General features: G+C 34.2%; 1 protein-coding gene across 1 annotated transcript in view; it reads left to right on the top strand.

The window, feature by feature from the left end:
• The window catches only part of LOC143242324 (chymotrypsinogen B-like), a 19,862-nt gene extending 4,011 nt beyond the window's left edge, over positions 1-15,851 (top strand). Inside the window, exons 3-10 of the mRNA XM_076485684.1 lie at positions 3,098-3,352; positions 3,708-3,735; positions 7,617-7,685; positions 8,368-8,444; positions 10,560-10,660; positions 13,770-14,053; positions 15,231-15,364; positions 15,464-15,851. Of these exons, the coding sequence (XP_076341799.1) occupies positions 3,098-3,352; positions 3,708-3,735; positions 7,617-7,685; positions 8,368-8,444; positions 10,560-10,660; positions 13,770-14,053; positions 15,231-15,364; positions 15,464-15,700 (1,185 nt within the window). The 3' untranslated portion in view covers positions 15,701-15,851. The remainder of the gene's footprint in view (positions 1-3,097; positions 3,353-3,707; positions 3,736-7,616; positions 7,686-8,367; positions 8,445-10,559; positions 10,661-13,769; positions 14,054-15,230; positions 15,365-15,463) is intronic.
• The last annotated feature ends 1,884 nt before the right edge of the window (positions 15,852-17,735 follow it).

Below are 17,735 nucleotides of genomic sequence, written 5' to 3'. Positions count from 1 at the left end.
CCTCACAGAAATACTATTGTATATCATATTTCCCAAGCAGTATGTTCCTCCCACAAGAGTACTATTGTCGATTACATATTTCACAAACATAATATGTTCCTCCACAGAAATTTATTGTATCATATTTCACGCAATAATGTTCCTCACAGAAATACTATTGTATTTCATATTTCCTAACCTATTATGTTCATCACAAGAAATACTGACAGTATATCATATTTTTTTAAGAATAATGTATGTTTCTCACAAATACTATTGTACATATCATGTTCTGGCTTGTAATATGATCCTCCCACAGAAATACTATTGTATATCATATTTCCCACAACATATTATGTTTCCTCCACCAGGAAATACTATTGTATATCATATTTTCACAACATAATATGTTCCTCACAGGAATACTATTTGTATTTTCATATTTACCCACAACATAATATGTTTTCTGAAATACTATTGTATCATGTTCCTGGCAATATGTTCCTCACAGTACTATTGCATGGAGATGCATGTATGTTCCTCACAGAAATACTATTGTATATCATCATATATTCCTCACAGAAATAATTGTATCCTCCGCAGAAATACTATTGTATATCATATTTCCCAACATAATATGTTCCTCACAGAAATACTATTGTATATCATATTTCACAACATAATATGATCCTCACAGAAATACTATTGTATATCATATTTCACAACATAATATGTTCTCACAGAAATACTATTGTATATCACCAACAACATGTATGTTCCTCTGAAATACTATTGTATCATATCACAACATATTCCCAACCCATAAACATGTTCCTCCACAGAAATACTATTGGCCATATCATATTTCCCAAGATAATACATGTTCCTCACAGAAATACTATGTGTATATCATATTTCCCAACATAATATGTTCCCTACCACACAGAAATACTATTGTATATCATATTTCTCACAACATAAGCATGTTTCCTCACAGAAATATCATTGCGTATTTCCTCATTCCAATACCAAAATGTTGTCGTTTTTTTCATCCTCAAAAAACGTACCATTTCGTTATATTAGCGTTTCTTAACTTCACATCTGGGTTCTTTGAACGAGTTTGTCATAAAATAACTTGTTTTAAACCTACATAGCCTTGATATGATTCCTGCTAGGAATTTGACATGTCAGTTTAAACAGGAAGTTGTTCGGGTGTTTTTCACAACAAGTATAAGCTGCAATGTTTCGAAAGCTATGACCAGTCATTAACCTTTAATACCATTACAACGGTTTGTCATCACATAAGGCAAACAGTACGTGAAATTATATTATCATTAAAATATTGTCAGTATATCCTGCAAAACTAATGTTGTGTTTATTGTCTTTAGAATTATTGTTAATATATTCTGTTTTAGTAATATGTCGGGCACATATCATTATCAAAGTATAGTAAGTATATTCTAATCATGTGGGGTATATTATTGTTATTGCATGGTACCTGCCAGTATATTCTAATCATGTGGAATATTATTGTTATGGTATTGTCCACGTATATTCTAATCATGTGGGGTATATTATAGTTATGGTACTGCCAGTATATTCTAATCATGTGGGGTATATTGTTTTGTTACTGTAGGTATATTCTAATCATGTAGGGTATATTATTATGGTACTGTCGGTATATTCACAATCATGTGGGGTATATATTATTGTTATGGTACTGTCAGTATATTCTTATCATGTGGGGTATATTATTGTTATGGTACTGTCAGTATATTCTGATACCATGTGGGGTATATTATTGTTATGGTACTGTCAGTATATTCTAATCATGTGGGGTATATTATTGTTATGGTACTGTCAGTATATTCTAATCATGTGGGGTACATTATTGTTATGATACTGTCAGTATATTCTAATCTTGTGGGGTATATTATTGTTATGGTACTGTCAGTATATTCTAATCATGTGGGGTATGTTATTGTTATGGTACTGTCAGTATATTCTGACCATGTGGGGTATATTATTGTTATGGTACTGTCAGTATATTCTAATCATGTGGGGTATATTATCGTTATGGTACTGTCAGTATATTCTAATCATGTGGGGTATATTATTGTTATGGTACTGTCAGTATATTCTAATCATGTGGGTATATTACTGTTATGGTACTGTCAGTATATTTTATTCATGTGGGGTATATTATTGTTATGGTACTGTTACTGTCAGTATATTCTAATCATGTGGGGTATATTATTGTTATGGTACTGTCATTATGTTTTGAACCTTATTATTAATTTATATTGTCAGCTATTACTGAATCACACAGCACTACTGAACCATAGTTTCAATTAAGTAGAGAACTTGAGTACCACGAACCGAATTAAGTTACAACACTGACCGACCTGTACTTATAGCATGAGAGAGAACCACCACTAGTCTGTAGTTGTACTTATAGCATGAGAGAACCACCACTAGTCTGTAGTTGTACTTATAGCACAACATGAGAGAACCACCACTAGTCTGTAGTTGTACTTATAGTACAACATGAGAGAACCACCATTAGTTTGTAGTTGTACTTATAGCACAACATGAGAGAACCACCACTAGTCTGTAGTTGTACTTATAGCACAACATGAGAGAACCACCATTAGTCTGTAGTTGTACTTATAGCACAACATGAGAGAACCACCACTAGTCTGTAGTTGTACTTATAGTACAACATGAGAGAAACCACCACTAGTCTGTGTAGTTGTACTTATAGCACAACATGAGAGAACCACCACTAGTCTGTAGTTGTACTTATAGCAAAACATGAGAGAACCACCACTAGTCTGTAGTTGTACTTATAGCAAAACATGAGAGAACCACCATTAGTCTGTAGTTGTACTTATAGCACAACATGAGAGAACCACCACTAGTCTGTAGTTGTACTTATAGCACAACATAAGAAAAACATTACTAGTATTATGGTAAGGGCTATAAATTAGAATAGCAACCTAACTTGAACTATTCATCTATTTTAAACAGCACTTTATTTAAACTGTAGACACACCAGTCCATGTGGTTACTGTATCACAAAATATATCTCCTCATATGGTTTGGGTGACGAAATTAGCCACTGGAACAGACGACAGACGAGGATGAAGGTGAGCCAACAGGAGCAGACAACGTCAGACCTGTTGGTTGTGGTACCAGTGGTTCGTGGTGGACTTCAGTCTTTATGAGGAAAGTTTATCTAAAACAAGCTCTTGTGTGGAGCACAACGACTGTGATGCATCGATACATAACGACGTGGTTCATTGGGACCGTCTTTTTGTTCCGACAAAGTTACAGCAGCCAGGGAGAATTGAGTTCTAACCTACAGTTGCAGGTGTGTTTATACATACATATATAATTAGAATTACCAGATATTTATTTTATAAAACAAACCAGAACTACTGACAATAGCGAGCTCTGTAAAACCAATTAATATCCTGAACATTATAACATCAGAATATGTATATTACTAACACATATCTGCTTCACTACGTTTATCGTCAATTGTTTTATTATTACCTATAATTCATTACTAAACAGATCTCTTGATGAATACGTGATTAATATTAAAAGCGATGAACATACAGTTTATATACATACTTGCAAATAGATAAATCAATATAGTACATGAACCACTTTGCTGTTCATATCAGTTAGTTGTTTACAAATTTTGAATAATATTTTTACAGGAAACACCACAAGAAGAAATACAAAATGGTAAGAAATATTCTCTGTACCAGAAACTATTGTCACTTCATCGTTATTTCTCTGTAGCAACATGTAAACTGTTATCGTTTCTCTGTAGCAACATGTAAACTGTTATCGTTTCTCTTTTGCAATGTGTAAATGTTATCGTTTCTTTGTAGCAATATGCAAATTCTTATCGTTTCTTTGTAGCAACATGTAAACTGTTATAGTTTCTCTGTATCAGTGTGTAAACTGTTATCGTTTCTTTGTAGCAACATGTAAACTGTTATCGTTTCTCTGTAGGAACATGTAAACTGTTATCGTTTCTCTGTAGGAACATGTAAACTGTTATCGTTTCTTTGTAGCAACATGTAAACTGTTATCGTTTCTTTGTAACAATGTCTAAACTGCCACTCTTTCTGTTGAGTATATATTAAACTTTATTTGTAGCTAAGTGAAATTTTAAAATACAGTTCTTGAAAGAAGTCTAACATGTTATAAAGAGATTCCACATTACCTGACAACTTTTATAACACAGTAAGAACTGAGCGATAAAATATTAGTAACAAACATTTCGTACTCTCAAAACAATCTACTTAAAAAGCAACCGATTCAGTGATGTCGAGAAACCCACTTGTTGAGAAATTTATATGCAAAAACGGCTCGCTTGGGTTGAGAAAATATTTTACATAGAAGAGCGAACAACGTTTCGACCTTCTTCGGTCATCGTCAGGTTCACAAAGAAAGAGGTAACTGACCGGAAGCTGACCACATATTTGAAAGGGGTTGTGTAACTGAGTGTCGGAATGTAGAGGGCGGTGTTAGATGTTTGAATATATAATTTTATTATATTAATATAGGTATAAAGGTGTTCCATTATATTGGTTTATTTTGGGTTTAAGTTGTTGTATAAGTTGTTTATGTTTGTTTCTTTATTTAGTATTTGAGTGTTTTCTAGGGTTATGTTGTGTTTATTTGATTTGCAGTGTTCGAAAACGTGTGAAGGTGACTTTTTATGTTCTTTAAATCTGGTTTCCATTTTTCTACTTGTTTCTCCAATATAGAAGTCGTGGCAGTTATCACATTGTATTTTATAAATAATGTTGGTGTGGTGTTTGTCAGTGTAGTTTTTACATAGTATAGACCTCAGTTTTGTGCCTGGTTTTGAATAAATTTGGTATTAACTGGAATGTCATATTTTGTTACTTATTTTTGCCAAATGTTGGTTATTTGTTTGCTGATGTCAGAAATATATGGTATGCAGCAGTATATGGTTTTGTGATTTTTTGATTCGTGAGATATATTTATTTTAGTTGGTTGATTTTGCTTTCTGTCTAGGTGTATGCGTATAATGTTTTCTACGGTTTGTGGAGGAAACTTATTGATGTTGATGAAGTATTGTTTTATTTTGTCTAATTCATCGTTAATTTTATCTGGTGAGCATAGTTTTATGGCTGTGTTTATTTGGTTTCTTAGTATGTTGAGTTTTTGTTTTGTTTCATGTGCTGAGTCCCAAGGAATGTATAGTCCAGTATGGGTGATTTTCGGTGGATTTCTGTTTTGAATTGTGTGTCGGTTCTTGTAATTTTGAGGTCAAGAAATGATATTTGATTGCTTTCTTCCTGTTCACATGTGAAGTTAATGTTGGGATGTATAGAGTTAATGTGATTGAAAAATTAAGTATGTGTTCTGTAGATTTGAATCCACAACCGTGTCATCTACATATCTGTACCAGTATAGTGGTGGATGTAATGCTGTGTTAATTGCTTGTGTTTCACCTTGTGTCATAAAAATATTGGCTAGAACTGGTGATACTGGGTTGCCCATGCTTAGGCCATTTGTTTGTATATAGTTGTGGTTGTTGAACATGAAGTTTGTCTTTATCGTGGTGAATTCTATTAGGGTTGCTAACTGGTTACTGGGAATTTCTATAGTTGGGTTAGGGTCTCGGATATAGAGTTCTAAGGCTATCTTGCAGGCTTTAGTGGTTGGAACTTCTGTAAAGAGGGATATAACATCGAAACTGGCCATTAAGGCTTTATGATTAAGTTGATTTAGATTAGACTTGAAATTAAAAGAGTCTTTGATGAATGAGCTGGCTGATGTTACATATTTGGAGAATGCCCATGCTATGTATTTACCAAGATTGTAATTAAACGATTCATGTGTGGACATTATTGGTCGTAATGGACAATCTGGTTTATGAGGTTTGGGGATGCCGTATATTTGTGGTGTGCGTGAGTCGGTTTTACGTAGGTAGGAATAAAGTGTTTGTGAAATTGTGTTGGCTTTTTTCATTTGTAGTAGTATTTTGTTCAGTTGCGTCTCGTGTGTCTTTGTTGGATTTGTGTGTATTGGTTTAAATTTGTTCGTGTCTGATAGGATGTTATTCATTTTTTGGATGTATTCATTCGTGTTCATTATGACTATAGCGTTACCTTTATCTGCTTTTAGAATTCTTATGTGTTTGTCTTGTTTTAGCTTTTTAATGGAATTAATGTCTCTTTTTGTAAGGTAGTTTTATAGTTTTCTGTTTTGTGAAATTATGTTGATGGTTTTGTGAGAAATTACAAATTTATATTTTCCAGAAACACCTAAAAAACAACATCTTAAACGATTTTTTCAAAAGAATTTTCTATCCAATATTTTTATGACACAAGTTGAAACACAAGCAATTAACACAGCATTACATCCACCACTATACTGGTACAGATATGTAGATGACACGGTTGCGGGATTCAAATCAACAGAACACATACTTAATTTTTTCAATCACATTAACTCTATACATCCCAACATTAACTTCACATGTGAACAGGAAGAAAGCAATCAAATATCATTTCTTAACCTCAAAATTACAAGGACCGATACACAATTTAAAACAGAAATCCACCAAAAAATCACCCATACTGGACTATACATTCCTTGGGACTCAGCACATGAAACAAAACAAAAACTCAACATACTAAGAAACCAAATAAACACAGCCATAAAACTATGCTCACCAGATAAAATTAACGATGAATTAGACAAAATAAAACAATACTTCATCAACATCAATAAGTTTCCTCCACAAACCGTAGAAAACATTATACGCACACACCTAGACAGAAAGCAAACTCAACCAACTAAAGTAAATACAGCTCACAGAATCAAAAAACCACGAAACCATATACTGCTGTATACCATATATTCTGACATCAGCAAACAAATAACCAACATTTGGCAAAAATTAGTAACAAAATATGACATTCCAGTTAATACCAAATTTATTCAAAAACCAGGCACAAAACTGAGGTCTATACTATGTAAAAACTAACTGACAAACACCACACCAACATTATTTATAAAATACAATGTGATAACTGCCACGACTTCTATATTGGAGAAACAAGTAGAAAAATGGAAACCAGATTCAAAGAACATAAAAAGTCACCTTCAGACGTTTTCGAACACTGCAAGTGAAATAAACACAACATAACCATAGAAAACACTCAAATACTAAATAAAGAAACAAACATAAACAAACGCAAAATTAAAGAAGCCTTACTTATACAACAACTTAAACCCAAAATAAACCAATATAAAGGAACGCCTTTATACCTGTATTGATATAATAAAATAAATAAAATTATATATTCAAACATCTAATACCGCCCTCTACATTTCGACACACCGTTACACAACCCCTTTCAAACATGTGTTCAGCTTCCGGTCAGTTACCTCTTTCTTTGTGAACCTGACGATGACCGAAGAAGTTCGAAACGTTGTTCGCTCTTCTATGTAAAATATGTTCTCAACCCAAACGAGCTGCTTTTTTTGCATATAAAGCAACCGATTCGTTGCATTAAGAGATATTCTTGGTAGCGTCTTAGTTCTCTGAAATATACTTTAGTAATGAATCATTTATTTTTTTGTGATTTTCGAGGTTTCCAGAAACTTTTCGTCTTCAGACAACATTTTACTGAACCAAGCGTGCGGTAAGTTTTAAGCCTAATGTCTCAGTATGTGACAAGTATTGTTTCGAACCTGCTAATCAATGCAAGAATTGTTCTAGTCTACTAAATGTTATAATTCACTTTGTTACACAATAAAACCAACAGATTAATTGTTAAATGTTGTAAGTCACTTTGTTACACAATAAAACCAGCATATTAATTGTTAAATGTTGTAAGTCACTTTGTCACACAATAAAGGCAACAGATTAATTGTTAAATGTTGTAAGTCACTTTGTTACACAATAAAACCAGCATATTAATTGTTAAATGTTATAAGTCACTTTGTTACACAATAAAGCCAACAGATTAATTGTTAAATGTTGTAATTCGCTTTGTTACACAGTAAGACCAACAGACTAATTGTTAAATGTTGTAATTCGCTTTGTTACACGTTAAAGCCAACAGATTAATTGTTAAATGTTGTAACTCAGTTTGTCACACAATACAACCAACAGATTAATTGTTAAGTGGTGTAATTTGCTTTGTTACACGTTAAAACGAGCATATTAATTGTTAAATGTTGTAAGTCACTTTGTCACACAATAAAACCAATAGATTAATTGTTAAGTGGTGTAATTTGCTTTGTTACACAGTAAAACCAACATATTAATTGTTAAATGTTGTAGTTTATGTAATAAAAACCCTTTTTTTTCTCACTTCCCAGCCTGCGGCACGTTACCTGAGCTGTCTTTCAGGATTATAAACGGTGAAGAAACGTCGGTGAACAAATACCCCTGGATGGTGCTCCTTTTTCTCACATTTTCATGAAAACATTTTTTTAAATATTAAATATTAACTTGTATAAAGTGACATACAAATATATCATCGTTAGAACCAAGTAAAGCACAAATTTAGCCAATGTGCATCCAAGTTACACAGCTGTTAAATGATTTTTAATAGACTACAAACCTAGCATGTGAGAACAAACGAGTAAAACGTGATGAATTTAGTGTTTAAAATATAAGAGATTATTTTAGAAACGTTACCTGTTTTTTGTTTACATATCCTAGTAAATGAACTTTAATCCTAGCTTCTCACATACATGTTTCTTACTTTCCTGTCATACAACAGCAGAATTACGTCATAATATTACAATTTCTGTTTCATGATTAATTCAACTATGAATCATCTGTAAAAATTACTTAAATGCAGCATTCTTTCTTCCATAATTGAAAATTCTGCACTAATCTTAAAACTTCCGTAAACCAAGCCGTACAAGAATAAACATTAGTTCGTGTTTCACATTGTCCTGTTATATGCTTATCTTTAAAAGATGGTATTTTCATCATTAATGACACCTCATACGATACATGTACTAAAGAGGATGGTTAGATACTCATCATGTTCAGGTATAACTAATCCTAAGTTAGTTTACTAAAGAGGAAGGTCAGATATGTTCAGGTATAGCTAACCCTAATTTAGTATACTAAAGAGGATGGTGAGATACTCATCATGTTCAGTACAACTAAGCCTACCCTACTGCACGAGAGAGGAAGGTCAAATACTTTTTTCAGTTTCAGGTACAGCTAACCGTTAGTTAGTTTACTAAAGAGGATGGTTAGATACTCATCATGTTCAGGTATAACTAATCGTAAGTTAGTTTACTAAAAAGAGGAAGGTCAGATATGTTCAGGTATAGCTAACCTAATTTGGTATACTGAAGAGAAAAGTCACATACTCATCGTGTTCACGATTGTACGAGAGAGAAAGGTCAAATACTTTTCAGTTTCAGACATAATTAACCTAATTTAGTGTACTAAAGATGAAGGTCAGATACTCATCATGTTCAGGTACAGTTAATCCTAATTTAGTATACTGAGGAGGAAGGTCAGATACTTTTCAGTTTCAGGTATAGCTAACCCTAATTTAGTGTACTAAAGAGGAATATCAAACACTTTTCAGATTCAGTTATAGCCAACCTTAAGTTAGATCTGATAAGCAGATGAAGGACAATCACTAAGCAACACGTACCGCCTATTCGACTACTCTGAAACGTGTAACATATCGCAGCTCGAACCTAGTGCTCTGTGATGACAATATTTAATGGGCCTGGCATGGCCTAGCGCGTTAAGGCGTACGCTTCGTAATCTGAGGGTCGCGGGTTCGCGCTCGAGTCGCGCCAAACATGCTCGCCCTCCCAGCTGTGGGGCGTTATAATGTGACGGTCAATCCCACTATTCGTTGGTAAAAGAGTAGCCCAAGAGTTGGCGGTGGGTGGTGATGACTAGCTGCCTCCCTCTAGTCTTACACTGCTAAATTAGGGACGGCTAGCACAGACAGCCCAAGAGTAGCTTTGTGCGAAATTCCAAAACAAAACAAACAAACAAGACAATATTTAAGACACTTGTGAAACAAACGATAATTTTATGAATATGTTTAATCGTTGTTAGTTATGGTTTTGACGTGCTGACGTTTCTGAATTTTATACGTGCGTCAGTCACATGTTAAGAAATTTAAACCATGAAAGTTCATGGCTGTAGTCTCGCGGCGGACAGATGGCAGTTTACCTATTGCGTAACTCTACGTGAAAATAAACTGACAAATTTGAAAAAATCCTCGAATAATTTAATACTTTCTATTTTTCCATTTCTTACCTTTAATCATACTTTTCGTCCAAAAACAGTCACGTACCTTCTCTGATCAAAACTTCTGACATTTAACAAAAATCAATCTAATATTAAATTAACTGTAGCCTAAATATGGATAAAACGGATTTTATGTGAAAAGACAAATAGTAAAGACTAAAATTACACATTAAAATAATTAGAACAAAACAAATACAGTAGTAGAACCAATGATCTGACCTTAAACATTAATAAATATAGAACTGATTCATCACAGTTTGGTTTGTTCTAGGTTCTTTTACGTTACGAAAGAAAAAAACACAGAAGAGGAAGTTGCGGTGGAACACTTATCAGTCCTTCCTATGTACTGACTGCTGCCCACTGTTCAACAAGGTAAGGTTTGTCAGTACTTATCGGTCCTTCCTATGTACTGACTGCTGCCCACTGTTCAACAAGTAAGGTTTGTCAGTACTTACCAGTCCTTCCTATGTACTAACTGTTGCCCACTATTCAACAAGGTAAGGTTTGTCAGTACTTATCAGTCCTTCCTATGTACTAACTGCTGCCCACTGTTCAACAAGGTAAGGTTTGTCAGTACTTATCAGTCCTTCCTATGTACTGACTGCTGCCCACTGTTCAACAAGGTAAGGTTTGTCAGTACTTATCAGTCCTTCCTATGTACTGACTGCTGCCCACTGTTCAACAAGGTAAGGTTTGTCAGTACTTATCAGTCCTTCCTATGTACTGACTGCTGCCCACTGTTCAACAAGGTAAGGTTTGTCAGTACTTATCAGTCCTTCCTATGTACTGACTGCTGCCCACTGTTCAACAAGGTAAGGTTTGTCAGTACTTATCAGTCCTTCCTATGTACTGACTGCTGCCCACTGTTCAACAAGGTAAGGTTTGTCAGTACTTATCAGTCCTTCCTATGTACTGACTGCTGCCCACTGTTCAACAAGGTAAGGTTTGTCAGTACTTATCAGTCCTTCCTATGTACTGACTGCTGCCCACTGTTCAACAAGGTAAGGTTTGTCAGTACTTATCAGTCCTTCCTATGTACTGACTGCTGCCCACTGTTCAACAAGGTAAGGTTTGTCAGTACTTATCAGTCCTTCCTATGTACTGACTGCTGCCCACTGTTCAACAAGGTAAGGTTTGTCAGTACTTATCAGTCCTTCCTATGTACTGACTGCTGCCCACTGTTCAACAAGGTAAGATTTGTCAGTACTTATCAGTCCTTCCTATGTACTGACTGCTGCCCACTGTTCAACAAAGTAAGATTTGTCAGTACTTATCAGTCCTTCCTATGTACTGACTGCTGCCCACTGTTCAAAAAGTAAGATTTGTCAGTACTTATCAGTCCTGACGCACTAGTTGATACATCCTGTTTTCTAGTGTGTCTTACTTTAAGTAGTTAAACTGAAGCACTGGTTGATACATCCTGTTTTCTAATGTGTCTTACTTTAAGTTAAATTGAAGCAGCAGTTGATACATCATCAGTGATGTCGAGAAAACCCACTTGGAGGGAAATATATATGTAAAATTGGCTCGTCTGGGTTGAGAAAATATTTTACGTAGAAGAGCGAACAACGTTTCGACCTTCTTCGGTCATCGTCAGATTCACAAAGAAAGAAAGAAAGCTGACCACATGTTTGGAAGGGGTTGTGTAACTGAGTGTCGGAATGTAGAGGGCGGTGTTAGATGTTTGAATATATAATTTTATTTTATTATATTTAATATAGGTATAAAGGCGTTTCTTTATATTGGTTTATTTTGGGTTTAAGTTGTTGTATAAGTAAGGCTTCTTTAATTTTGCATTTGTTTATGTTTGTTTCTTTATTTAGTATTTGGGTATTTTCCATGGTTATGTTGTGTTTATTTGATTTGCATTGTTCGAAAACGTGTGAAGGTGACTTTTTATGTTCGTTGAATGTGGTTTCCACTTTTCTACTTGTTTCTCCAATACAGAAGTCGTGGCAGTTATCACATTGTATTTTATAAATAATGTTGGTGTGGTGTTTGTCAGTTAGTTTTTATATAGTATAAACCTCAGTTTTGTGCCTGGTTTTTGAATAAATTTGGTATTAAGTGGAATGTCATATTTTGTTACTAGTTTTTGCCAAATGTTGGTTATTTGTCTGCTGATGTCAGGAATATATGGTATACAGCAGTATATGGTTTCGTGATTTTTTAATAAGTGAGGTATATTTACTTTTGTTGGTTGATTTTGCTTTCTGTCTAGGTGTGTGCGTATAATGTTTTCTACGGTTTGTGGAGGAAACTTATTGATGTTGATAAAGTATTTTTTTATTTTGTCTAATTCATCGTTAATTTTATCTGGTGAGCATAGTTTTATGGCTGTGTTTATTTGGTTTCTTAGTATGTTGAGTTTTTGTTTTGTTTCATGTGCTGAGTCCCAAGGAATGTATAGTCCCGTATGGGTGATTTTTTGGTGGATTTTTGTTTTGAATTGTGTGTCGGTTCTTGTAATTTTGAGGTTAAGAAATGATATTTGATTGCTTTCTTCCTGTTCACATGTGAAGTTAATGTTGGGATGTATAGAGTTAATGTGATTGAAAAAATTAAGTGTGTGCTCTGTAGATTTGAATCCCGCAACCGTGTCATCTACATATCTGTACCAATATAGTGGTGGATGTAATGCTGTGTTAATTACTTGTGTTTCAACTTGTGTCATAAAAATATGGGCTAGAACTGGTGATACTGGGTTGCCCATGCTTAGGCCATTTGTTTGTATATAGTTGTGGTTGTTGAACATGAAGTTTGTCTTTACCGTGGTGAATTCTATGAGGGTTGCTAACTGGTTGCTGGGAACGTTTATAGTTGGGTTAGGGTCTCGGATACATCATGTCTTCTAATGTGTGTCTTCTTTTACGTTTTTAAACTGAAGCACTAGTTGATGCATCATGTGTTCTAGTGTGTGTCTCACTTTAAGTTGTTAAACTAAAGTACTAGTTGTACTTCATGTCTTCTAGTGTATGTCTTAACTAAGTTGTTAAACTAAAACACAAGTTGTACTTCATGTCTTCTGGTGTGTGTCTTAACTAAGTTGTTAAACTAAAGTACTAGTTGATACATCATGTTTTCTAATGTGTCTTACTTTAAGTTGTTAAACTAAAGCCCTAGTTGATACATCATATCTTCTAGTGTCTTACTTTGACTTGTTAAACTAAAGCATTAGTTGATACATTATGTTTTCTAATGTGTCTTACTTTAAGTTATTAAACTAAAGCCCTAGGTGATACATCCCGTCTTCTAATGTGTCTTACTTTAAGTTGTTAAACTAAAGCCCTATGTAATACATCATATCTTCTAGTGTGTATCACTTTAAGTTGTGAAACTAAAGCACCAGTCGATACATCATGTCTTCTAGTTAAAAAACATGCATGTTATAATCATGCGTTTCTATATTATTATTTTATTTTCATATGACGCTACTGTAAGTTTTTTAGACCAAGTACTATTAAAAGTCTACTTTCTGTAGAAATAACAGAAGAAAACCCCTTAAGCCAGGTCAAGCTGAAACGATTACTGGCGAGCACGACAAATGGGTCATAGAGACTCAGTCTCAAGTTGTGGACATTGAATACGTAATGATTCATCCTCAGTATCGACCCAAGCCTGTTTTAAATGATATTGCACTGTGGAAGCTGAAACATCCGGTGGAATTATCCGAGTATGTTGATCTAATATGTCTGCCTCCACCAGATGTTAACTTTAGTGGCATGCAGGGGACAATAGTAGGATGGGGTTGGACTAATTCCAATGGTAATGTTATCTTTTCTTCTGTTCTGTATGGTATTATATTCCGGTATGAAAAATGCACTTTTCTGTTCAAGTGGATTTGATGTGTCTAGATAAGTTGATGTTAAACAGTTTGTCAGCGTTTATAAGGAAAATACGTTTCAAATCCATTTAAACTGGTTTTAGTCTCAATTTTCAAAATAAGCACAATACACTATCGTACACGTTACTGGTAGATAACACTTTACGTGTATTATTGTTGCTTGTATTATTGTTACGTATACATAACACTTGTAGAGAAAATTATATATTTTAAAACTGATGGTATGGATAGAAAGCACTAATAGAGGAGCGAACAACGTTTTGACCTTTTTTGGTCATCGTCAGAAGAAGGTTGAAACGTTGTTCGCTCCTCTATTATGCTTCTACTACCATCAGTTCTAAATATATAATGGATAACATTTTATTGGTGTTACTGTTAGACTTAGGTAACACTTTACTGACGTTATTGCTAGATATAGATAACATTTAACTGGTGTTATTGTTAGATATGGATAACACTTAACTGGTGTTATTGTTAGACATATATAGCACTGAACTGGTGTTATTTTTAGATACAGATAACACTTAACTGGTGTTATTGTTAGATATGGATAACACTTAATTGGTGTTATTGTAAGATATAGAAAACACTTAACTGGTGTTATTGTTAGATATAGAAAACACTTAACTGGTGTTATTGTTAGGTATAGATAACACTTAACTGGTGTTATTGTTAGATATGGATAACACTTAACTGGTGTTATTGTTAAATATGGATAACACTTAATTGGTGTTATTGTTAGATATAGAAAACACTTAACTGGTGTTATTGTTAGATATAGAAAACACTTAACTGGTGTTATTGTTAGGTATAGATAACATTTAACTGGTGTTATTGTTAAATATGGATAACACTTAACTGGTGTTATTGTTAAATATGGATAACACTTAATTGGTGTTACTGTTAGATATAGAAAACACTTAACTAGTGTTATTGTTACTTGTAGAGTTAAACATGTTTAAATATTTAATATTTTTAATTGAATACTTTTGAGTTACAAATAATCGATATATTTAGATGAAGTAACCCAATATTTCTAGTTACTTTGAAGACAATATGTAAACACAGTGTTTCCTGTAAAATGAATACTTGGAACAGGTGGTGAGTACAGCCATGTTCTGAAAGAAGCCAAAGTACCTATATGGTCACCATCAGAGTGCCAAAACAAATGGAAAAATGATGTTCACCCAACGAACGTATGTGCCGGCGGCGAAGATAAAGACGTTTGTTGGGTAAGAATGTCCGTCCCAAAAAAACTGTATTCTACCACTGTAATGTCATTTTAGGTGTATTATTATTATTATTATTACTATTGTTATTTTTTTACAAAGGGTGACTCAGGTGGACCTCTAGCGGTAGAAGTGGATAATCGATGGATCGTCCTTGGAGTCGTTTCTTTTGGAAGAAGTGAGTGTGCCGAAGAATCTTGGCCTTCAGTGTTTACGCGGGTTTCGTCATATCTCGACTGGATCCAGGAACATGTCAGCGACATCTGTAGTCCATTTCATAAAGTAGGTTTAACCAACAGCAAAGACATGACTGTGGCTGCGAATAGCACAATGAAGTAGACACGAACCTCTGGTTTTGTGAAATAACAAATCTACCCGAATATTGAAGAACGTAACAGACGTCTGTTTGTGTTTGTTTTGAAATGTACGAAACACGAATTGAGTGAAATGTATCAAATTTCAAAAGGAAATAAACAAAGACTATTTAACAGCAACGACTAAGGTAATAGAAAGTGATGTTTCTAACAGCTTACCCTAATCACACATGGCCGTGTTCTTACTGTATATGCTCTTACAACATGCTCATAATAAACTTATATATCAGACCAACCGAACCTGTGTTCTAAACAAAACAAATTCAAAGGACTGACGGATCTACAACACGTGTTCCAAATAACTGATTACTCTGATATCTGTACCTCTGATGCATCCGACAGAGCTTCAGATAAAATTAGTAGGGGAAGTTTTCATGTAAACAGAATGACAGAATGGACATACACTATACCATACATTGTTGACAGAGTTAAAACACACGTATTACCATGGCTACGAATGTCAGGTTACCAATAACAAAACCAAACAGAACCTTAAAACAAATATTCATACATTCTCCATATATTCCACATTAATAACTGCATGAAAAATAAATGCTGAGGAAACAAAAACATAAGGGAAATTTACAGTATAAAATGTCATTTATAAAATAACTTGTATGACATGAAACGAAATTTATATTCTAGAAACATCTTGTGCGATCTGGTTGATTAACACGTATGAACCTTAACAAAGGTGCCAGTGACGTAGCAGAAACACAGAAGACCGACACCTGGATATCGTTTATAAGTAGATTGCTTCTAGCCATCCCTATTTTAGCAGTGTAAGACCAGAGGGAAGGCAGCTAGTCATCACCAACCACCGTCAACTCTTGGGCTACTCTTTTACCAACAAATAGTGGGATTGACCGTCACTTTATAACTTCCTCACGGCTAAAAGGGCGAGCATGTATGTTGTGAAGGGGATGCCAACCCGCAAATCTCAGATTACGAGTCGAATGCCTTAACCACCTGGTTATGCCGGGCCTTTACAAGTTGAAACAGCTGCGACTAACCTTCTCCATTGAAAATATGTAAAAAAATTGATTTCGAGATTTCATGGACAAACTAATCTCAACACAGAATGGACATTATGGGAGAAATTATTTAACCATCTAATTTATTTTACACTTGTTTATTTCTGTGTTTATGTTAATAGTCAGTTGAAATTCAATATAATTTTGATGCTCATCTTCTAGTTTTATTGTTTTCTACTATTTTTATTTTCGTCACTTTGTTTCCTGTTTTCCAGTGTTCTAAAAAACAAACAAACTCACGATGACCAACCGTCAGTTGTTAAATTTGTTTTTTAGAACACTGGAAAACAGGAAACAAAGTAACGAAAATAATAATAGTTCTTATTTCTACAACTTCTTTAGAAACGAAACGTTGAAAATAATATACATATATTGTCGTTTCTTCATCATAAAATACACGTTTCTTTACGTAAAAGATTTGATTATAAAATCGACAACAGTTAATTCAACCCATTCAGTGATGTTGAGAAATTTATATACAAAAACGGCGTTCCTTTATATTGGTTTATACCTATACTAATATAATAAAATAAATAAAATTATATATTGAAACATCTAACACCGCCCTCTACATTCCGACACTCAGTTACACAACCCCTTTCAACCATGTGAACAGCTATCGGTCAGTTATCTCTTTCTTTGTGAACCTGACGATGACCGAAGAAGATCGAAACGTTGTTCGCTCTTCTATGTAACATATTTTCTCAACCCAAACGAGCCGTTTTTGCATATAAAATTCAACCCATTAATATAATCATTATGTTTAAATCCTTGTTTTCATAAGACATAGTCAAACCAATTCGACAAACTTATGACACACAGTGTCGAAGGGAAGTGTTTATAAGTTAAAGCACAATGTGGTCTCGGCACCATAGGCGACATATTTAAAAATCTCTGACTCCCGACTATTACGCACAGCAGTGCTGCCACCTATGTCAGACGATTACAGCATAACTTTTTCTGAGA

Source organism: Tachypleus tridentatus, unplaced genomic scaffold (assembly GCF_004210375.1).
Source record: "Tachypleus tridentatus isolate NWPU-2018 unplaced genomic scaffold, ASM421037v1 Hic_cluster_2, whole genome shotgun sequence".
Taxonomy (NCBI): Eukaryota; Metazoa; Arthropoda; class Merostomata; order Xiphosura; family Limulidae; genus Tachypleus; species Tachypleus tridentatus.
This window is presented reverse-complemented; position numbering and strand designations above follow the sequence as displayed.